Source organism: Danio rerio, chromosome 1, assembly GCF_049306965.1.
Source record: "Danio rerio strain Tuebingen ecotype United States chromosome 1, GRCz12tu, whole genome shotgun sequence".
Taxonomy (NCBI): domain Eukaryota; kingdom Metazoa; phylum Chordata; class Actinopteri; order Cypriniformes; family Danionidae; genus Danio; species Danio rerio.
This window is the reverse complement of record NC_133176.1, coordinates 59,006,233-59,031,042: the sequence shown is the minus strand read 5'-3', so window position 1 is coordinate 59,031,042 and position 24,810 is coordinate 59,006,233. Positions and strand designations below refer to the sequence as shown.

Sequence of the window (24,810 nt, the reverse complement as noted above, 5' to 3'; positions counted from 1 at the left end):
CCTTCACAAACACAGCTACAATATCATATTGTTTATTAAGACCTTGAAACTACACCAAAAAGATCTGAATGAAAAGGAAAATTAATCATTCACATGCTTTAATGCATGGCAGCACGGTGGCTATGCGGTTAGCATTGTCGCCACACGGCAAGAAGGCCACTGATTTGAGTTTAAATTGAGTTTATCCAATTTTCCAAGGACGACTCCGGGGGAAATCGGAGCACTCAGAGAAAACCCACGTATCATGGGGAGAACATGCAAACTCAACACAGAAATGACTACTGGCCTAGCCGGGACGAGAACCAGTGACTTTCTTGCTGTGAGGCAACAGTGCTAACCACTGAGCCACCCATGTTGCAAATATTCCTGTCAAAATATAAAACAGTCCTTGTGGATGAAACATTCGTTTTTTCTGTGACAGCTTTCGAGCTTGACATGCAAATATATTTTATGAAACCTTTTTACAGCTTAACTTTTAATGTATAACACTATGAAAATGAAAACATGTGGCCTCCCTGCTTAAATATATTCACTCATTTACATGACATTGTATGACGCACATCAATATTTAAAATGTGAAATGATCACAATCAGCATTCTGAGCTCAACAAACAAAATATAATAATGCAAGATCAGTAAATAAAGAACTTCACAACTCATCATCTGATTACATATGACGCAAACTCATGTTATTTCCCTTTACCATAAGCTTAAATGTTTTTAGACAATTACCTACATTTAACTGAAAATATTTAATTATTTTAATAACCATTTACAAATTTATTATATAACAACAATCAGCCATGCTATATTATTAACAATCTGCAACAATATGCTTTTCATTCACCAGCAATAACCCAGATGACATGATAGTTAATGCCAGACATTTTACAATAAACATAAAAAGTCTGTATCATATAAAATAACCTGTAAAATAGTGTTGGTTTTATTTGTTGCACTTGATACCATGTCCAGAGCAAAGACATGTGAAGCAGTTCTTGTACTGTTGCCTGATCTGGGGAGAAGGAAAGCTGAGTGAGTTTTGGAGATCAATTTAACCTCTGAAATGATCAGATTGATGAACAGTGAACGTTAAACAGATTAACAGAGTCAGACAAAGAAAAGTGATAAGAAGACAGACAAAAACTGAAAAAAATATAAAGAAAAGGCATCATGTGTGTGTGTTTAAACACAGAGAAACACTCAGTTCAGGTATTTTTTAAAGGTCTGGTGAACACAGAAACCTCAATTTTATAATCAATAATTTCAGAACTTGAATTTGCAATCAGATGTCAGCAATACATGCATTATCAATTACATGCAGTAATACATGAAAAAGCAAAGCAACTATCAGCATGACTGAGTTCATGAAACATGATATGGTCGATGGATTACTATTTAGTATAGGGCCAGACAGAACATGCGGACATTTTTTGCTATTTCTGTGCAGAATATTGTCAAGAAACTGCTGATTTATGCGGAAAGATTTTGGGAGTATTATTACTAAAAACTTAGTATACAACATTAAAAATAATTAATTTTAACTAGTATTTAATGTTTATAATGCAAATCCATCTAGATCCACTTATTTGGTAAACAAAGCAAGTCTCTCATATTACATCTCTACTAAAAGACAGAAAATATAACTTTACAAACTATATTGTAAATAAATCATGTGAACATTTTTATGTTAGTCAGTAATATTACTGTAATTCATTTAAAAACTGAATAACTATAAATTTACACACATATACGCAAGTAAATAAATAGAGTCAACAATGGGCTGAAAATCTGCAGATTTCTGCGCACACAGATTCCGTGTGGGCCTACTAACAAGTAATAAACTGAAGGGGACCAACAACACAGCCTTGAGGGACTCCTTGAGAGAAAGGACTCTTAAGGCTGATTTATACTTCTGCGTTAAACGCACATGTATGCCACGGCGTTGATGCATAGCCCTTTGCCGTGGCCGTTGGCGTCACTGACGTGCACCTCTCAAAAAACTTAACTACACGTCGCAACGACTCGTAGCGCAAGCTCTGTGATTGGTCGGCTTGGTAGCGCTGACGAGTCTGGGCGGGACCGAGAGCCGCGCGATTGGCGCTAGCCCAATGGAGCGAATGTTTACAAGTGTTGAGTCCCGTGAAGGAGCTCCGGATGGAAAGTTTTGTTTTGTGTTTACCTCATAGTTAAAGTTGCTGCACGTCCGCCGGTTGCTGCCTCAAAATGAGCGAGTTTGAGCCACTTGTACATCCCGGAAGAGTTCAAGAAAAGCAAAACAGCAGCGAAGAAACTCGACACAGAGGAACATTTACACCTCACTGCCAACTAGCGTTTCGGAAGTGTTAATGCAGACCAACAGAGACAGCAGCAGAAGTATAAATGCACAGCTATGCATGCGCTGTGAGTTACGCCGGTCATGTGACGCAGAAGTATAAACCAGGCTTTAGAAGATTTTAATTCAGGGGCAGCACTGAAGAGATGTCAAGATAGCAAGACAGCAGACAGTAGAGGCTCAAATTGAGTAAATGTCTGACCTCATTATTGAGCACACAGTAGATCAGGAAGATGAAGGTTCCCTGCTGAGAGTTCAAGACCAGGAAGACGATCTCCAGCACCTCACTGCTATTAGTGAAGAAACCCAGAATCCAAGGACAACCAAGAACCACAAACTGACCCAGTGTTTTAAACACCATAACCCTGTAGAGTGCCAAAGAACATTCTTGTTTATTATATAAAACTTAAGTAAACATTTACAGTGATGTGTAAACTGTCTAGGTTAGAGCTTTGTTTAATTATTAATCGCCTGTGTTATTTCCAATAGTGACAAAACAGGTTTTTACTTGGTTTGCTTCATCTGTGAGACTTCAGCATTGAGATTTTTGAGAGTCGAGTTCAGAGTGATGACGATTTTAATGAAGAGAATCAAGTTTAACTGCAGAAAGAAAGAAGAAATGATAACTTTAGCTTTTATATACATTTATAAGCTGTGTTAAATGCTCAAACTTACTGCTAGTATGACACAAACAGGACCCAGAAAACTCCAGATAAACCCTTCATCTGTTTTAATCCAGCAACTGATTAGAGGAAAGCACAATATTATGATAATTAAATACATTTATCAAACAGAATATAGCAGTTACAGATTTTAATCTTGTGTGTGACGTTGTTACGACCTGAAAAGAAATGCAGACTTATCAGGCAGCAGAAAACAGCCCTGAGCTTATAATCAAATTAACAAATAAACAACACCAACTCACTGTTCACTGCCGTATCCTTCTGGAACCAGCCCAATAGACACACACACCACAACCATAGCAAGCACATATCCAATCACACACAGGAACCCACTGCTAAGCACCTCCCTCTTTTTGGAGCTGATCTGTGACAGGTTTTTGACACAGATGAAGAGCAGCACAGCTTCAATGAACATCCACACAAAGGCGGAGAGGAAGAGGAAGTGCAGAAGGCCTGCTATCGCCACACACAACACCTGGAGAGCATGAGAGAGGGTTATGATGATTCTCAGTGCGGCTGTGCTGAGCTGTAGAGCTCCTTCATCATTCTCACCTGCTGAGGGCGAATGAGGCTCAGGAACTGTTGTGTGAGCAGAAACAGAAGGTGAGCCGACAGCAGACTGATGCAGATGTTGATTCGAGCCACATTATTGACTCCAGGACTCCACTGACAAAGAGCAAAGGACAACAGAGCCAAACTGAAGAACACCAGACCCACGATCACACACACCAGATCCAGCAGCTCCAGCAGATCGCTCTGAGAAAACATGCAGAGAACATGAGTGCCAGATCTGTGCTGCTCTTCAATGCTCTCTAGAAATGTTCTGGTACCGGTGGTGGACTGCTGCTGGTCTGCATGATGAGAGCGAATGTGGACAGATGAACACAGGAACACACAGTGTGGCTGCTGTTGCTGTTTAACACAGAACAACCATCTACAATCCACTCGCTGATATTCCAGTACACACAGGACAGAGAACCGCTGGGGTCAAACTCCTGCAAGAAGAAGAAGAAACAAGCAGAAAACATGAGCAGAGTGAATATTAGATGTGTTCAGATGTTGATCAGTGCTGATGTTGGACTAAAACACATTTCAGTCTCTCACTCTGATGTGTCTGAAGGTGAAGTTGACTGCTTTGGTGAGTGCAGTGTTGCTGGTTTTGGGAAGAGTAGCTGAGATCACAGTGGACATCATGGTTTTAATGGTGTCATTAGTTGTGTTGAAGAAGTCGGCCTTCAGTAGATTCTCCATTGTGGTGTAGCTCATGAAAGCCACAGCAGATCCTGTGGGACAGAAACAGGCTTATAAGCTACACTTTATAAAAATAAAGTCAAAAGAGTAAATGTGGTTTAGTGGTGGTGAAATGAGGTTTCATTATACATAAAAAAAATTACAGCAAACATTTAACTCACTGTTATTGTTGTTCTTGGCGATGCCAATAAGATCGATGTCTACAGAAGAATTTGTTGTGTCAAGTTGAGGGATTTTATCTAAGGTCACCTGTGGTCCAACCATGAAGACTTGTCCCTCTAATTACAAACAAACATGACGTTATGCTAATTTACTTTACCATTTCATAGATTTCTAAATCAAATGATTAAATAATATAACACTACGTCACTGAGCCAGTCACACCAATGAAGTGCATGAAAATTTCCTTCTACGCTTAAAATCCTCATCAAAAAATGATTTCTTAGAAATCAACTTCAAATGTGTAAGAAGACCCAAAACTCATCTAGAAGTGGATGTTCCCCATGAGTACAGGCCATTTTAGGATGTTCATTAAGCAGCAGGAAACCAATCATTCACCACATTGACATTGAGCTACTGCCTGAGGCAACACAAGTTACTCAGTGTATATTCTGTATATTGGATAGGTATTGAACAAAGCATTCTTTGTACTTTGAGTCAATTACAGAAACCCAAAGTCAAACATCAAGCATTACTAAAAGTTTTTATGTTTTATGCTGACCCAGAACAGCTTTGTAGAACTCAAATCTTCACAAAACTGAATTTAAGGAACACCTCTCCAGTGTCTAGGAGTACCAGCTGATGCTATGGGCTGGTCAACCCATTGATAATCTTTCAAAGGTACATGAATAAAGCATTCAGTGAGTTCCTGAAGCACTTTGTTGTGGTTTACATCAATGTCCTGTTGATTTACTGCTAAAGGATAACAGAACATTGTAATCAAGATACGCAAGTCCTCCGAAAGCTGAATATGCACCAACTGTACCTTAAGCTGGTAAAAACTTCATTTCCCATACATCCACTTTTGTGGTTTATGTCATAACAGAGGCTAGAACACAGATGGAGCCAAACACCAACTCAAAGTCATCACGGATCTCAGAAATCTTGAATCCATTCGTCAAGCAAAGACTCAACCTCAGTTTCACTTCAGGATTCAACTCCACTCTTACACACTGACCAGATACCAAGAATCATCGAGCAGATGCCCTGCCAAAAGTTAAGCTGCCTTTTCTTAAAGTAGCACCTCCTGAACCATCCTACCTCTAGATATCACCCTCAATCCAATGCAACGGTCCATTAATGATCAGATCTGGACTTCTAAACCAGCTCTGCTGTGGCTCCATATGCTATATTCTACATACTGTGCATCTTTTGTGCAACCTTCATGGACTCATGCACACATCTTCAGGATCTGGATCCAGGCAATCAGCATACTTGATGATCTCTATCTGGTACTGGAGGTCCACTATGACCCATGATGTTCCTCTATATGTCTAAGTATGTTCATCTGTGCTGTCTCCATGGTTCCTTGACAACTGTTCTGTATTTCCCATTAACCTTGGTCCAATTCCTGAAAAACACCTACCAATAGCAAAAGCTGTGTTCTGGTAAATGTGAATGGTTGCTGATAAGCTTGCAAACTCATTCTGGACATTGGATAACATACTCCTCTGGAAACAGCAGAGATTCTCTTCTATAAATCTTTCACCATTTTGGGATTCTTGAAAATCTTGTGTCCAACAGAGGGTCCCGTTTAATATCCAGACTGTGGCCAGCTGTTTTTGTCAAATTCCACAGTTTCAGTAAGCTTACTTTCCAGTTATCTCTCTCAATATGACCAGACTGAGTGTAAGATCTAGGACATTTGGAGATACCTCTGGCTAAAACCATCAGCAGACCTGGAGCCATTGCCTAACCTAGGCAGAGTACAGACAGCCTTATATAAACTCTTATTTCTCAGCCATGAGCCCACAAGCTCAATCCTGTTCTAGTGCATGTTTGGAGTATAAACCATCACTCCTTCCCTGCCTATGGGAGCCGTCAGATGTCACTGCACTCAATCACTGGTACCATAAGAGCGAGGGGGTCTGGGAAAGAGTTCATGTTCATTTTCAAAGATCACTAAAATACAACATGCCAGGGTGATATTCAACTCCTCAACACCACCCTGGGCATAATGTCTGGCTCTCAGCAAAAGACATCCAACTCACACACATGATCCTCTCTGTGCTGCTGTCTCAGTCCGTGTACCTGCACACTGCGGTGCTTCACATGACAGAAGCGCACAACCAGACTTCAGTCAGCCAAAAGCAAATCACATTTACATTCTTTGAATCATCTAACCCCTAAAACCATTCACTTAATAAAAATGGTAACAGTGTGTAACAGGATTAATTTTTAAACTCCTATTTGCCTGTATACAGACTGTGTATGTGTGTATTTTTCCCTGTTGGACTCTTGTAGAGAGGTGCCAAATACACCAACAGTTCATATCATCACAGATTCAACTAATATTTTTTTTATTTTCTTATATTTGCAAGTGTTGCTCAGTTTGAGCGAGTCAAAGAGGAGCAGGTCTGAGCTGGTGTGTTTGAGTCTCTGATATATAATCTCAGGTTCATCATCAATAATAACAGTGTCTCCACTTACCTACAGCTGCAAGAGTAAAACTGACATTGGCACTTGTTTCTGTCGGCTTCACCAATGTAGAAATGAGTTTCTCGCTGCTTTTCAACACTTTAGTTCCATATGAGGCTAGCTGAGCTGGACTGGCTGATGATGAAGACACTGAAATCTTCTCTGAAGCGTTGAAGACCACAGTCAAAATGTCGGTCACCGTCTGATTTAATGATCAAACACACGGATGTAAAGACAGACAATAAGATAAAACTGCTGTCAGTCGACTCTAACAGAACTGACTTTATTCTGTTTCTCTTGAAGACTTACATTCAGTGGAAGCTCTTGAGCTGTAATGTTCTCTATCTGCTCAAGAAGATTTTTTAGACATCCAGAGCTCTGATTCTGAAATCACAATTCAGCTTGTGTCCTCAATAATGTTTTACAACATTAATAACAAAGTAAGCTTCTGAACAAAACCAATAGAAACGCACAATCATTGTTAAATTACATGCATGCAACACAAATATAATCGCACAGCTCTCAAAACTATTAAATGTATATTTCAGACACTCAACTTACAGAACATCCTTCCTGCAGCGTGATATTTATAACTGCAATGAGAGAAAATCACAGTGATCACAATAATAACACAAATCAAATGGAAATGATGTTCATGAAAATGTCTGCAATGATCTGCAACTGAACATCTCAGATCCTCTTTAATCCTTCATCTTTATGTAGAGACACAAACACACTCACACATGTTCAGTTCTACAGACCAACACACACTCAGTCAAAACACACTCAACAGAGGAATCATCAGACTACATTACCAGCTGAGCTCGTCGTCTGTGGTGTAACTGTTGTACTGGTGCTGCTCATGTTGGAAACAACTGGAAAACAATCAACAATCAGAAAAATAATACTGAACATACAAAGAGTGCATGAAAACATTAATGTCAAGGTTTCAAGAGTGAAAAAGGAGTGAGGACTCAAATGCAGACTAGAAAATGGGTTTATTAATTAATAATTATTAATTATAAAATAAAACAAAAAGCAAAAAAAAAAAAAAAATACCCAGAGGAGGAAACATAACTGAACACAAATAAAGAAACAAACTGTACTAGACAGACTGTCAGGGATCAGGGCTGGAACAAGACTAGATAATGTAGAATAAACAACGATGAACAATGATGCAGGACAGCAGACATGAGGAGACTATAAGCAGACACATTAACAAACAAACAGATGAACAGAATAAACTAATAATGGGTTAACAAGTGGGACTAGACAATAGACAGGAGCACATGACACAAAGAAACAACACACATCATGTGCTCACGTAAAAACAGGACTAGAACACGCAGCCAATGAGAGAAACCATTAACCACATGAAACTCGACACTAAAGCACGCAGCCACAATGTAAACACCAGGCCATGTGCTAAACACCAACAGGACACAAGACTCGAGTACACAATGAATACAAAGTCCTACCGCGCACTCACACATGTAACGTGCATGTTCCAATCCCAGCGCCAAGCGAAACCACCTAGACCAGGGATGGGCAAACTTGATCCACTTGTCCCTGCAGAGTTTTGTTTCAACACTAGTCAAACACACCTGAACAAACTAATCAGTGTCTTCAAGATCACTAGAAATCTATAAGCAGGTGTGTTTGATTAGAGTTGGAGCTAAACTGTGCAGGACACCGGCCCTCCTGGACCGAGTTTGCCCACCCCTGACCTAGACTGAGGCGCTGAGAATGAAACAGCACGCTGCAGACAGAACAAACAGAAACACCAGGACAAGAGCGCACATCCCTCGCACACCCTGACCTCACACAACCGCATCATGATTGCGCTTATAGAAAAGACCAAGACAGACAATGACAGGAATGAGCACTTGACCTGAGAAAACTGGAGCTGAGCACAACATACTAGACAAGACAGCACTATTGTCTGAACTCTGCTGCCAAAACAAGTAGGGATGCACCGATACCAATTCTATTTTTGTACCCCTTCCCCTTCCCCTTACAACCGAGTGTTAAGGGGAAGGGCTTCAAAATTTACCCCTAAGAACTGGAACAGCACTACAGCACCTGCACACGTCATCATGTGTCAACACAATCTCTTGCTTCATTTGAGATCAGACGATCGCGACTGCTGGAGTGATTCCTGTTGTGTTATTTTTTGGTATTAATCTTCAGGAAATCACTGAAGGCAAATATTATGTTATCAAAACAATCTAATGTGGCAATAAGATCGTAATTGTACTGTGTATTTACACCGTGGCCATATTCATCAATGTGAACACACCAAAAACAACATTAAAATTTTAGCAGACACTGTAAAAAGCTCATTCTCAGCTGCTGGACATCACTGACAGGGGATTCCAGTGTCATCGAGTGTCAGAATGTTGTGACACTGCTATACAGGAGTTATGATTAGGGATTATTAGCCAAATGTAGCTATCTCTCTCTTAGCTATCGCTCTCTCTCTCTCTCACCAGCGGCAGTTGACACACGCTGCATAAGGGTACTATACACACTACACAGCATACACTGGCAAGATGACAGGTGCTGAACTCCACGGGGCCAGTTTTATTTGTTGCTGATTTGAGTTTTTTTCTTTTTTTAAAATGCCATTTTATTTTTAAAATCTCTCAAGTTAATATAGGCTATCAGGTAACATAATCTCCCTCAGAGATATTGTAGTTCAATAATGTGGTGCGCAGTATGACTATTGACCAGCACCACCCTCTAAGTTTACACACTGCATAGACTATAGGCCTACAGCTCTGGTGTATAGAATAGCATGTTTTAGACAGAGAGACATGCTACATTTAGTTTTTATTGTAAAATATATATTATAAGCCAGTACACAGTAAAATATAATATTTTGAATGGCTTGCCTATTGGTAGCGTATATAAGTGTTAGGCTTAAATAGGCTAAGCATATTTTTGTTACTATTAAAACATTAATACAAACTACTGTAGCCACCCTTTATTTTTTCATTTGCGTATATTTTTATTTATCCAACAAAAAATGCAATGAATTGTTTATTTTGGTTTTCATTTTATTAAAATTAATATAATTATTAGGCGACACAACTTCTACATAAGAGTGGCTCTGATTGCGTATTTACACATATCCTGCAGGCTCAAAGACATTTATGCCTGTTAATTTCAGTGCTGTATTTTGACAGATTTAGCATAGGCTTCAGCTATTCTACCTGTCAGCTGGTACCAGCATCAGTTTTGCGACTTGACTTGTGTGGCATCTACGTATCGATGCCTGGATTACAGCGAGAGAGAGAGAGAGAGAGAGATTAGGTCAAACCTCAGATTTGATGTGGTCACACGTCACAGTTACTTTACTGGAATTTTTTAATATTAGTTCATCTAAATTAACTTTTCATTCAATTAAAAGCCGAAATATTGCCAGACAGAGGGAGCAACTTTTGGTTTTATAAGAGAGCAGCTTCAGTGATAGAAAGAGTACTGAAAATCATACTCAAGTAAAAGTAGCATTACTTACTACATTACTAAAATGTAGTGCAAGTAGAGTAAAAGCATCTGTTGTAAATATTTCTCAAAGTATGAGTAAAAAGTAAACCTTTCAAAAGTACTCATGAGTATTGAGTATTACGCTGTGAAAAGCTGATGCATTTACATGTAAATTGTGGATGTGTGTAAATGTGACATTCTGTAGTGCATTTAGTTATCGCCCACACAACATCATAGGACATTAATATTAGGTTAGATTTAGGTTGTGATGTCAGGTGACCAAAATTAAATGTCTAACTGAGTACAACATTATTTGAACGTCCAATGTAAGCACCATTAGCCAAGTGGTTAAGTGCGCCAACATATAGCACCATGGTGCTCAGGGCGACCCAAGTTCAATTTCCAGCTTGAGGTCCTTTGCCGACCCTTCCCCTCTCTCTGCTCCCAATACTTTCCTGTCTGTAACCTCCACTGTCATTTCCAATTAAAGGTGAAAACCCCCTTTAAAAAATCATTATTTTAACGTCCAATAATGACCTCAAATGATGTTGATATTTGGTCGATTTTATGTTGTTAGAAAGTGACCAAAATCCAATGTCGAGCCAGCATCTTAATCCAATGTCATATTGAGGTCAAATACTGACATTTATTTGTCAGGTAGGGCAACTGAAATCCAACATCTGATAGACATAGTGGTAACGTCCACACAACGTCAAGCTGTAACATCACTAGACGTTGGTATTTGGTTGGTTTTAGGTTAGAGGTTGAGCTCTGATGTCAACATGATTTTCATGTTCAAACAAAATGCAACGTCCCCATGACGTTAGGGTACAATGTCAATTTGACATCATGTTGACTTCTTGTGCTTGCTGGTTGTTTAAGGCCATTTCGGTCATCATACAGTAAACATCCACCATCTTCTCATCAGTGACCTGCATCTAAACAGTCTCTGGGTCAATACGTGTGAAGATTTTGGACAACTTCTTGGACACTTTTAATGCTTCCAAACAGTTTGCTGCAATTATAAATCGCACATGTCTTGAGGTAGTCCAGTATGAGGCGATTTACCTTCTGTGTGAGATTTGATTGGACGGGAATTACAGGACTGATTTCTCTAATACCCATAGACAAGACAAAATAAAGTAGTGACTGCAGGCTGAAGGAAAGTAGTGAAGTAAAAGTACTGATACAGCAATACAAATTTTCTCAAGAGAAAGTAAAAGTACAGGTTTTTAAAGCTACGTACTTAGTAAATTACAATTTCTGAGAAAAACTACCCAATTACAGTAAGTTGAGTATTTGTATTAAGTTACTTTACACCACTGGTGGCTCAGCATTGCTAAATCATTCATTAATTGTCTTTTCAGCTTAGTCACTTTATTAATCCGGGGTCGCCAAAGCAGAATGAACCACCAACTTATCCAGCACATGTTTTTACGCAGCAGATGCCCTTCAAGCCACAACCTATCTCCAGGAAACATCCATACACACTCATTCACACTCATACACAACGGACAATTTAGCTATATTCATCTATACCACATGTCTTTGGAGTGTAAAGGAAACCGGAGCACCTGGAGGAAACCCCGCGAATGCAGGGAGAACATGCAAACTCCACACAGAAACACCAACTGACCCAGCCGGCTTCTTGCTGTGAGGCGACAGCACTACCTACTGCACCACTGCGTCACCCAGCATTGCTAAATCCCTTTTGTTTTAATAAAAAATAGGATTATTTATTATTAAACATCGTGAGATGATGGTTGTGTGATTTTTTAAACGAGACTATGCGTTGCGTATTTATGGCTATTGATCTCATCTACCCGCGACCCACCCATAATTGAATAACAAGTAGCCGACATTTAGATTACCTGACCAACGGATAAACAGCAGGACTCGAGAATATGACAGAATCGCACATAACAGGGTTTTATGTGTCCCCAATGTGCAATCAGAGTGACTCCATGATGTAACACTTCACACTCTTTGTGTAATGTGTGAAGTCGTGGACGCATGTCAGTGCAAGGATAACTCATCCTTTAAATGTCTATGCTTAACCGTTAATAGATAAGGTCAATGGAATCGCAGGATTATAAACAATGTGTGTATATGTTTGGGTTGGAACAGCCTTCTGTTAAAAGATGTTTGTGTTCTTCCTTGCTACAGGAAAAAAACAAAAGAAAAAAATTAATTGCACTTTCATTGAAACCAAATTTATGAAGTATTGGTACTCAGTATCAGCGAGTACACAAATTAAAATACTCATACCTGTATCGGTTTGTAAAAAAGTGTAATCAGTGCATCCCTAAAAACAAGAATTAACAAGACTGAAGTGGCAGAATCCTGGCACATCAGTAATTTATATCAACTCACAATCCAGGCTTTATGTGTAACAGAGGGCAGCTAGTAGGTGCTAAGCATGTAAACCTCACTCCTCTGACCTATAAAAGGTGCTCTAGCAACAGAAGTTATAGGCCATGGTCTTTAGCCTCCTTGGTAGAGCAACCTACTCCCATGCGGAAGGTCGCCGGTTCGATACCAGCTCGGTTGGGTGGCGTAGGACCGGCGGAGTTACATATGCATAAAACTGCTTATTTAGATTTTTACACATTTTTTTTTTCTAAAGGTGAAAAAGTGAAATACAGGTAGACTCTAGAAAATCTACTAAATAATTCAAAATGATCAAGTCAGTTTTAGTTCTTCATGTCTGAACACCACAACATAAAGAAATTAATCCAAATTATGTAAAGATTTGAGATTGAGTTTGTTCAGTATAAATTATAGACATTATTTAGCCTAAATGTGTATATACTATAACAGTGCTTAGTGGAACAAATCATTCATTTACAAAAAAATATTAGTAATTAAAAAAAAACTTGACTGATTAGAGATGCTGATGAGAGATGAGTCTTTTTTCATTATATAAAACATTTATAATGAATTTACTAAAATAATATAATGTCAGTGTTTGCTGTTGAACAGTGATGTGACGATAACGACTAACCAGATTCATCATCTGTACACTAAAGAAAATGCTGATAATCAATAAAACGTGAAAGGATCTCAATTATTCATCCTTAACATTAGACAAATAACCAGAAACACAAATATCATAAACAAAAATGATGTGAATATAATTACCTGCACAGTAGGCTAAATTACAGGTAGTTGGTCTAAGCAGCTCATAGACGTAATAATTTCCTGGACAGGCTTTGACTCGAATAGGATAAGAGCCCAAATAGCAGCAGTATCCACCATCACAACCACAGACATCTCGAGTGACGACTCCATCCTCTACTGTTGGGTGTCCACCACGAATCCACAGTGGGATAGTAGTGCCACAACTATAGACTGCAACACATGTGTCTGGGATCTGAGCGCTCAGACCGTTAATGAAGAGCCGATACCAGCCGCTCCAGGAGACTGACTGGTCACACATGGTCACTGGCTTTGATGGCTGTCTGCTGTTGGCTCTCCATGGATCATCCAGCACAGTGTAGTTGTAACAGGGATCTGCAGAAAATTAAACCATAAATAAGAGAATAAAATCACAGTCTTATTATAAATGTTCTCAAAACACCAATTCCTAATGCATAATCTCATTTCACATTTGATATCTCCTGCATTTGCACCGTCATATATTTGTAAATCACCGTATATCTGTTTGATGCAGTGTTTAAGTTTAAATTAGTTTAAGTCATTGTCCTCATTATCCAGTCACATGTTTTTTTTAATCTAGCCAATCAGCTCTGTCTGATCTCTGACTGAACCATCATCAGGTCTCTTCATTACAGAGAGGATGAAGGTTTTTCCCTCACAGCAGCTCATCATCAGACTCTTACTGAAGCAGCATTTCTATATTTTACACTCATTTACAATTTAAACACACTATGAGCACTGTTCTGACCATCAGTGGAAATATGATATATGATTAATATAGATGTATTTATAACAGTAATGATAACATAAAATACAGTACAGCAAATTATCAAAAAAATCGGTTCTATTTTTAAATACAGTAACACATTATTTAACTTACATTTCTTTAACAAATGCATATTTATGATTCTATTTACTAAAAATACAAATTATGAACAAACATAGATCAAAGTTACTGAGAAAGGTTTGTAAAAAAAAGGTACAACAAATTGTGTTAATATATTAATGATGTGTTAATAAAGTTTCAGTTTGGATTTTTCACAGGTGTTTTACCTGCATTTTAATCATGTGCATCAGTTTAATCAGTTTGTGTTTTATGGTAATAGTGAATGTCTGTAACTTAAAGGAATGTTTCTGAATAATGTTCACATTTTTCCAACATACTGATCTCTTACAGTGTGCTAATCTGACAGTTTTTACTGAACTACTGTAACTATCCAGTATGTGCACTGTCAGGCCACACTGGCTGATTCACCGTTCAGTGATTTACTCTTTATGTGTGATATGCAGTTACCAATTACATTTCAGAAGAGCCAGATATCACAACACAACTGCTAATGCCTGAACACTCCTGTCCATCTTCTCTTATTGTTCATCTGTAGCTGATGTGTGGACTTCACTGATTTCATGAACAACATTAAAACAACATTATTGTCAATATCAAAGACAAGGTCAGCAGTGTTTCTTTACCAGGCGTGATGATCACCGGTGTGGCGGCTGTAGAGCTGTTGATAACACTGCCAACATCTGAAAATGTACATCAATAAAACATTATGAACAGATAAAAGTTCATGAAGGTGATGAAAACACTAGATATATGAGTTTATAATGTACATGTAAACCTATTCAGTGGTGCAAAACATTATAACATTCATTATTCCTGCTTTATATGATGCTTCACAGATGACAGATGCTGATTAACGATTCTACATGTCGAGATAATAAAGTCTCTATACATAAAAAAAAAACTTTATAATAATTTTATATTTAATTTTTAACACAAATATCAGATGTTAACACATAATGTCAGTGTGTGCTTCTAACAAGTGCACTAACTGGCCAACTACATAATCTTCAAAATTTAAAATGGCTGCATCCAGTCATAAACTGAAATAATGTGATATAATTACCTGCACAGTAGGCTAAATTACAGGTAGTTGGTTTAAGCAGCTCATAGACGTAATAATTTCCTGGACAGGCTTTGACTCCAATAGGAAAAGAGCCGAAATAGCAGCAGTAACTGCCAGCGTTACCACAGACATCTCGAGTGACGACTCCATCCTCTACTGTTGGGTGTCCACCACGAATCCACAGTGGGTAATCAGTGCCACATCTAGACACTGCAACACATGTGTCTGGGATATGAGCACTCAGACCATTAATGAAGAGCCGATACCAGCCGCTCCAGGAGACTGACTGGTCACAGTTGTAGCCGTTATTTGTATTATTGACGGATCTCCATGAGTTACTCAGCACAGTGTAGTTGTAGCAGGGGTCAGTCAGATTAGCTGTTATAACATACATATTTAATAAAAGAAATTAGCATAATTATATTTTTTAAATAATAAAATCCATCCAGAAGAACAGCTTGAGACATTTAACAATTCCCAATTGTTCAGTTTAATAATTCACAATTAATAAAGCTTAACAAAATATTTAATGCTGTAATTTGTCTATATTTCAATTATTCTTTATAATGCACTTAGAAGGTTATTTTAATACCAGTGTGAATGCAATATTTACAGTGTTAATACCAAAATGCAAATTAGGAATGGGCGATACTACAATTTTTTTATTCGATACAATACCGATACTTTTTGTTAAAATTTTTATGATACAATACCATTTATTATTTAAAATGTAAAAAAATCATTACATGTAAACATACATACACACTGCACAGTTACACACACACACTTATATGTATTCACTTAATGGTAATGAGAGAGATGATTTATTAATCTGATCTATTATTTTATTTGTATTTAATCAATATACTATATATTATAATACTATACTAGTATTTGCTGTGTTTATATATATATATATATATATATATATATATATATATATATATATATATATATATATATATATATATATATATATATATATATATATATATATATATATATATATATATATGTATGTGTGTATGTATGTATGTAAGCGTGTGTATTCTTTTTAATGTAAACTTTATAAATACTTTGTAAAAACATTTGTAACATTTGTCATGCCAATAGAGCAATTAGCCAAAAGAGAGAGAGGGAGAGAGTTTTGCCTCCTTTAAAACTCTCCTATAAAGTATTTTTGTCAGACAGAGGGAGACTGAGCAGAGGAACACTGGGCAGCTTGTTTTTGTTCAGCTTCTGTATAAGTTTCAGGGTTTGTTTGTAAGTGTTTATGAAGGCTGCTTGTATTGATGCTGTGTAGGACTGTCTTATCACAAATATTGCTTGTGCAATGCTTTTTAGCTAATGAGCACGACAACACGCTGCGTTACCTCTCTAACATTCTACGCCATTATGCACTATTCTACGCCATTTTGTAGTATAAACAGTTTAAGTAGTGTGTTCACACTGAAAACTCTAAAAATGTGCACTTTAATTAACCGTTTGATGCACTCATTCAGCCAGTAAAATGAAGTGTGTAATGATGGACACTTCACGCACTCAACGACCGCAGGTTTACTTACGTAGCGGAAGGGGTGGAGCTATCGGACGCACATGTTTTGTTTTTTTTGTTTTTTTGTTGTATTTACAAACATAGTACAAGAGAATATATCTCACAACAGTTAAGAACATAATAAAAATAAATAAAATAAAATAAATTATTTCAGTTATACTAAGTATAAGCAGATACCAGGGGTAGAAAAATAAAAAGGTAAGATGTCAATAATTAAAAAAAAAAAAAAACTTATTCAATCAATTGAAATTTACATAATGCCTCATACGTTTTTTTAGCTTTTCTGTTTTTTATGTTATATAATGTAGTACCATATTGTTAAATCTCCTTTATAAAATGAACACAATTTGGCTTAGCCTTGAGATGGTATACAAGAACTTGGTTGAAAGTGTTGTGAGTTTTAACATGATAGCATGGTATGGACTGTTGCCAATGAAGGAAAAGCAAAAACTGTGTCGAGTAGTAAAAATTGGCAGTACTATTGTAGGTAAAGCGCAAAAACAACCAAATTAAATTTGTTTAATGAGAATAAGACAGAAAGCACACATCATTGTTGAAGATTGTTCCCAACCCTTAAATATCAAATTTCAGCTCTTGCCATCAAAAAGATGTTTTAGGCAACCTCAAGTAAAGAAAAATGTGTATTAAATGTCCTTTGTGCCAAATGCTATTAGAATTTTAAATACTGGGTTTTAATTATGTGTAGGGTTTTAAATTGTGTTTTTTAATGTGATATATGTGACGACGTTGAATATATTTGTGTTGAATGTTTTTTTCTGTGATGTGTGTAATGTAAACGCTGATGTGGTTGTGTGGTGAAGCCAAAGATAAATTTCCACTTGTGGACAATAAAGAAAGTTAAAAAAAAAAAAAAAAAAAGAAAGTAAAATTAAATTATTAACACTCTTCACTTCTTTACTTTTTTTTTTTTACAAAAAATGTAATGTCATCAGCTAATTGACTGAGTTTTATTTCTTTGTCAAACACTGAAATTCCTTGACAATTTTCTTTTTTAATATGAGTAGCCATTACTTGTGCAACTAATAAAAAAAGAAAAGGAGATATAGGGCAACCTTGCCCTATCCCACGGCTCATTTTAAGTCCCATGAGATAATTGGACTGAGCTATTGCAACCATTATAAAGAGTTTGAATTGCATTTTGAAAAAAAAATACCAAAGCCAAAAAATGCAATAACTTTGAACATAAAAGAGTGTTCAATAGTGTCAAACGCTTTATAAAAGTCGATAAATAATATTAAACTGTCCTCTTGTATAAAATGGTTATAGTCAATTAGGTCAAGAATTAATCTGTTATTTCCAATAAACCGTCCCTTCAAAAAGCCTGATTGTTCTTGATCAATTATTATATTTAAAAATTGTTTAATTCTTTTGGCTAATATCAGAGAGTTAATTTTAATATCATTGTTTAACAAACTAATTGGTCTCCAATTTTCCAAGTACAATTTGTCTTTGTGAGATTTTGGTATTGGTGTAATTACTCCTTGTTTTAGTGAAGCTGGACGCTCTCCAACTATAATTGATTCTTTAAAAACAGCAAGTAAAAAGGTGCAAGAATATTACCGAAAGTTTAATAAAATTCCCCTGTTAACCCATCACTTCCAGGAGATTTATTTTCTTTAAGACTATTTATACAATTTATTACTTCGACTATATTTAAATCTTGATCACATGAATTTCTAAAATCAGTGTAAATTTTATTAGTATTTTCCGATAAACTGCTAAGGAAAAGTTCTATATCAGTATATCGGGCGCACATGTTGGATAACTTTATTTATTATGGATGGTCAAATATCTCCTGCGAGAGTGATTAAAGTGCCTCCCAATGGTGAATGCGGTTATACTCACAGCAGGTATTATTTGATAGTTTGGTCATTTATTTCACTGATTTGGCGACCGTCAAACGTCATCAGGGAAACAGTTTGAATTTCCGCTTAGTAAAAAAACATCATAGATGTGCCTCCCAATGTTATCAAAGAACTGGATAAGATTCTCTATAACTTTATTTGAAGAAATAAACCACATTATTGAAAAAAGAGGTTATTTGTAATCCTAAAGAGCAAGGCAGATTGGAGGTTTTAGATTATAAATGTCACCGACTCGGTCCCAACCATTCCCCTCGCTGGCCAGCAGAGGTCCCCATCACCGGACTTCTAACCATTACGTCATGCCTATACACTAATTGCTACACACCTGCAGCACATCTCACTGATGACCCACGCACACACATATAAGCAGCCTCAACACTCACTCCATTGCGAAGTCTTGTTCTGCCCCTGCTGACATTAATGAGCGTTCATCTCCTTGCCTGATCTCCCCGTGTATTACCTGGACTGTTCCTCGACCTTGCCTTGCCTGCCGCCTGCCTTGAACCTTGCTTTGTACTTCGACTTTGATCCACTCCGCCTGCCCCGAACCCAGCCTGCTATCTCGTCTCTGAATCACGCCGCCTGCCTCTGCATCCCTGCTAATACACTCCTTGACAACCAGCCGCCTGCCCTTAGACCCAAAATAACTACATTTGATTTGAGTTCGGATGCTAGTGCGTATTGTGTGATTGTGATTAAACTGTGTTTAATAAATATACTGCAAATGGATCCCTCTGTGTCAGACTCCTCGTTACAACAATACTCTTAATGACACTTTTAAAATTAAATGGTTGATTGAATTTATAAAAAACAGACACAATTATTACAACGTATTTCCCAATTATATTCAATACTGGGTGGCATAGACTTCTTGTTAAAATGTAATTTTTCTGTTGACAATTCCAGTTAAATTGGCCAGCTTTCATAGGCAAGCCCTTCTATCATGGAAATTGATATATAAACACAATTTTTCACCCCACAATTATTTCATATGGAATAACAAGGATGTTTTATTTAAAAAAAAAAAATCTTTATTTTATCAGAATTGGTTTAGTAATGGTATTATGTTAGTGAGGCAGATAATTAACCGTTTGGGATATTTGTTATCTTATATTGAATTTCTTAAAAAATTTAAATTACCAGTTAAACCAAGAAAATTCGCTGTTGTTTTGAATGCAATTACAAAGGTTGTGGTCTTGCTTTTAAAACACAATATTTCAGAAGAGATCTACATAGGTAATCCTTGTGTAAACATTTTCATTGAAAATATTGATGTATTAAAACAACAATGTAACAATAAGGTTATAAAGAATGCTCTCCGTTCGTTGGCTCTAACTACAGCAAGACATTTGTGGCTTTCATTATTTGCTAATATTTCTTGGAGTAAAGCTTGGAAGTTGACATAAGTTTTGCTCAAATAACAAGATCAAAGAAGTGTCGTACAAAATACTCCATTGAATTTATCCAGCTAAACATGCTTTGGAAAGATTTAAACTCAATATTTCATATATGTGTGAATTTTGTGGTCAAGAAAAAGAAACAATTTTGCATCTTTTTGGAAAAATTTGGAATTTATTATTAACACAAAAATGGAGTATAAGGTAGAAATTGGTTTATTTGATGTACGGTTTTATGCTGATAATGAGTACTTGAACTGTAAAAGACAAAATATGTTTAATTTATGTTGTTAGGAAAATATCATATACATAAGAAAAAGTATATATATATATATATATATATATATATATATATATATATATATTTTTTTTTTTTTTTTTTTTTCAGAAATATGTGAAATGTAAAACCTCTCGTTCTTGTGGCATTGAGTTAATAATAAATAAATAAATAAATAAATAAATAAAGCTTAGTAAAAAAACATTAGTGCTCCATTTGGGACAACACTACATAAATATACTACACTGTTGAGTATGTAAGTGCATAAGTACACAGTGCATGAGTGCATAGTGTATAGTGTGCCATTTGGGACGCAGCTATAGTGTGTGACATGATTGTGTTGAGTATAAAAGTTATCTAAAAGGCACATGATCACTCACGTGACATGCCACCGCAGATTGATTGGTGTAACATTTTATATATAAAGCGTCACAGCGCTAAAACATTTATTTATTCAGAAAATAATAAAATATAGTTGAAATCTTGACACTTAAAAAAATATATTGATACCAAATTAGAAGCTTCTAAGCATCGATGTGCACATCCCTAATGCAAATCACTATCACCTTTTCTGGGACTTCTCTATTACATACAAGATATCTTTAAATCTGTGATGCACATTGATTTTATTTAGTGGATATAAACCAGAGAAATGGTTAAGAAGACATAAATATTTAATGAATATCCTCTGGGTGGCTGTCAAAAAGAGCATTACCAAAAACTGTTGTAGCAAGAATATCTATTTATGTCTAATAAAATATCAGTTTATTAGAAAATCATTTAAAAAAAAGATATTCACACTTTAAAAATATAAAATATATAATTAAGTGTTACACATACTTGTTCTTGTAGATATGCACAGGCTTTAGATGAAGAACAATTATTCATTTACAGTATTATTACATGCTGTCTTTCCTATTATTATACATATTATATTCAAGTTATAAGACGCTAATACAATTAAGATAATTACAGATATATATTATAAGCTGAAATTCTAAATACACTTATTTCCTAATGGTAACAATTTTATTTATTTATTTATTTTTTACAATTTATAATTATTTTGCAACTACTAGAAATCTAGACTCCTGTAATACTGTGCTACTGTGCTCTGCCTCACCAACTAACCAATGATTTCACAATAATGACGGTATTCAATATTAAATAAAGACAATATTCATTGTGTCAGTAATGGAGAGATCAGACATGAGGTGCTCAGAAAACTGTCAATCAGAGTTACTGAAACAGCAGGAATTATTGAGAAAAACAAGACAGTGGAGCATTACATCTCTATTCAGTTAAAACACAGCAGACAACAGTATAGTACATTACCAGCTGTGCTCATCACTGGTGCAACCATTAGAAAGGCCAAGATAAGTGTGGAATCTTCTGAAAAAAAAATGTAATTAAAATGGACACAATTAAGTGTTAAACAGGCTTTCATTTGACAGTTCATGCAAATATTTCTTATCATCTTTTCTCACTCTATTATGGGATTTCCTCTCTATCCTATAACAGGGTTTCTGCAGGTTTCACCAAGTTAAATTTAAGACTTTAAGATATTTTTAAGACCAATATGAATGCAATTTTTCAAATGGCTCAGATGAAAAATATTTTTTAACCTATCAAAAAAATCTTATAATTTAATAATACAATAATAAATTAATAGTAAATATAAAATATTTTAGATATTTCTTAGCAAAATATTTTAAATATTGTGTAAAACCATCATCTCTGTATTTGCATCCATACACCTTTTTCTCAACAGAAAATTTCATTGAAATAAAACTTTTTTACAAATGTTTTAAAAGATTTAAAAAGTATAATTATATAAATCTATGAACAACAATCGGTCCAGGTCAGTGTCCTCAGCAGAGAATACATGGAGCACTTTTAAACAATTGATATTGTAAGGGACATAATTAAAGCATTATGATAAATAGAGTTAAAATGACCTTTTTAAATAAAAAGTTTAAATTTGTATTGAGATGATTGTTGGTGATTGGTGTTGGCCAGATTGGGTAGCTATACAAAGGAAAACCAAAGGAAAATTAAGACCTGTTTAAATGAGATTTAAGACCTACAACACAATATTTTAGTAAATTAAAGACTTTTTAAGTCCTACAACTTAGATTTTGGGATTTAAGACTTTTCAAGACCCTGCAGAAACCCTGTATAATTTGCTACATAATATTCTACACCCGTTTACTATGATGAATCTTTTCAAACAAACCAAAAAAAATAAAAAAATTTGCACCATAGCAGTCCAACACAAAAACGTCTTTAAAGATTGATTTGTGTCCCATATTTTCAAAACTCTAAAGTAACTAATAATGAATAACTAAAATATTCTGGATGAACAATTTAATTTCAAGTCTGAAAACTTTAGATATTAAAGTGGACCCATTATGGCTCTTTTTACAAGATGTAAAATAAGTCTCTGATGTGCCTAGTGTGTGTGTGTGTGTGTGTGTGTGTGTGTGTGTGTGTGTGTGTAGTTTCAGCTCTAAATACCCCACAAATAATCTGTTATAACTCTTTGAAACTGACCCTTTTAGGTTTTGATCCTAATTGTGCCATCTTGGTGACTGTCGCTTTAAAGGTGCAGTATGTAAGTTCGTCACCCAGTGGTTGAACTAGGTATTGCACTCCTGGATCAAAACAAGCCAATGTAACCTGCTAACCTAATGCATATCATTTGCTTATTAATAACCTTTCCAAAAAAGCCATTTTGGAATGAAAACTCTAATGGAACAACAGCATATTACAAGTCTGCAAACTAAACTATTAAAAGTGCTGATGATTGTGATAGTTAGTGCTGTATTGTTATTTGTTAGGTTGTATCTTAGCTTTAATGCACTTTTTAAATAAATAAATAAAAAATAAAGCAGCTGCTTGCCATTACGATAGCGATAGGACCCAATGGAGAGCGACCGCTTTCACTCCAAAATGGCAGAATCCGGGACTGTTGCTGGGCGCTGCTATTGCAATGGAACATTCTAGTGGCAGATTCAAAAACAAGACTGACATACTATGCTAATGAGGGACAGATGGTCACTAATGGGCGGGGCTTTCCCCCTCTGATGATGACACGTACAAAGGGAGAATGTCAATCAAAGTGTTTTTGCAGACTGTTTTTATCAAGTCTGATTATAAAAATACAATTAATATATGTTTACCAATAGAAGCTGCTTATTCACACACTGCTGCCACACATGTTTACTTGCCTTATAAAACAGACTTTTGCATAATAGGTTCCCTTTAAGTAGTTGAGTGTTTGCTTTCCACAGATCACCAACACACTTAAGTTGTACTTTTATCAATGCAAATAAATGAGCCACTGACACACTTGAGCTTTCAAAGCAGTTACAATGAGTTTCATTTAAATATTTTCTCCAAGTGACTTTTGTCCAAAGCAAATACAGATTGTGTTACTGTAGCTCTGACTCAAAGACACTTATTCATGCATCACATCTAAAATTTTACTGCATTTAAATAGTAAACGTGTGTGTGAGATCGATCAACATGCATGAAAATGTTATACGTACGCATTATGACAGAGATGGTGCTCAGTCCTTTTAGAAACCCTAAAATATGAAAAACACAAATGATTCTGTAGTGATTTGTACTGCAGTTTGACAATGTGAAATCTTCATTCATTATATAAACTCAGCAGAGTGATAAGAAACAATCTTACTTTTATGCAGAATTATGCCGGTCATTGTCATCTATGACAGATGTGTTTCTTTTTATCCACTAATCAGTCCAGAAAAGGAGTTTCCCTTCATAGTTCAGAGAAAAAAATCAATTAGGATTGGCTAAAATGAAAAACAATCACCAAACATACAAATAAATAAATAAATAAATAAAGGTTTTGTTTTCAATTTATTTCACACAGACAAGTTTTACAATCCCTGTAGGAGTTCTACTTGCATAATTCTTTTTGTACTGCACACACTGTAAATTCTGTCCCTCTGCCCCAACCCTGAGCCAATTTCTCACAGAAACAAAACATTTTTAAAGTTCTATAAAACAGTCCTGACCTGGTCTAAGCCCAAATTAACTACACCCAAATCACACAATCCTGGCATGACTTACATGATTCATCAACATTTTGAACAAGAGCGGAAAGATCTTACCTGATGTACTGTGAGCTGAAACACAGTGGTCTTCACCTGAAACAGTTGACTGCCAAACAAAGTCAATATTTGTTTGTTGTGATGTTTAC

General features: G+C 36.0%; 2 protein-coding genes across 4 annotated transcripts in view; one reads left to right on the top strand and one right to left on the bottom strand.

Moving 5' to 3' along the window:
• Window positions 1-24,810, top strand: part of LOC137495978 (uncharacterized) — a 108,662-nt gene that overhangs the window by 54,358 nt on the left and 29,494 nt on the right. The gene's annotated exons all lie outside the window — the stretch shown is intronic.
• LOC110437794 (uncharacterized) lies at window positions 16-24,779 on the bottom strand. 3 transcript variants are annotated; one of them, XM_073906630.1, is made up of 20 exons: window positions 24,722-24,779; window positions 24,280-24,364; window positions 24,131-24,169; window positions 21,915-21,968; window positions 15,465-15,842; window positions 15,025-15,081; window positions 13,537-13,908; window positions 7,722-7,781; window positions 7,468-7,499; window positions 7,216-7,290; window positions 6,919-7,108; window positions 4,431-4,547; window positions 4,123-4,301; window positions 3,849-4,013; window positions 3,571-3,774; window positions 3,261-3,493; window positions 3,011-3,077; window positions 2,844-2,935; window positions 2,538-2,700; window positions 16-1,015 (listed from the first exon to the last, which is right to left on the bottom strand). In XM_073906630.1, exons 2-20 carry the CDS (start codon window positions 24,308-24,310, stop codon window positions 947-949), a joined length of 2,577 nt encoding a protein of 858 aa, XP_073762731.1. In that variant the 5' UTR covers window positions 24,311-24,364; window positions 24,722-24,779; the 3' UTR covers window positions 16-946. The 3 variants fall into 3 exon arrangements, with proteins under 3 accessions (XP_073762731.1, XP_073762721.1, XP_017212200.3); XM_073906620.1 differs by having other exon boundaries at window positions 21,915-21,971; window positions 24,722-24,778; XM_017356711.4 differs by having other exon boundaries at window positions 21,915-21,971; window positions 24,280-24,728.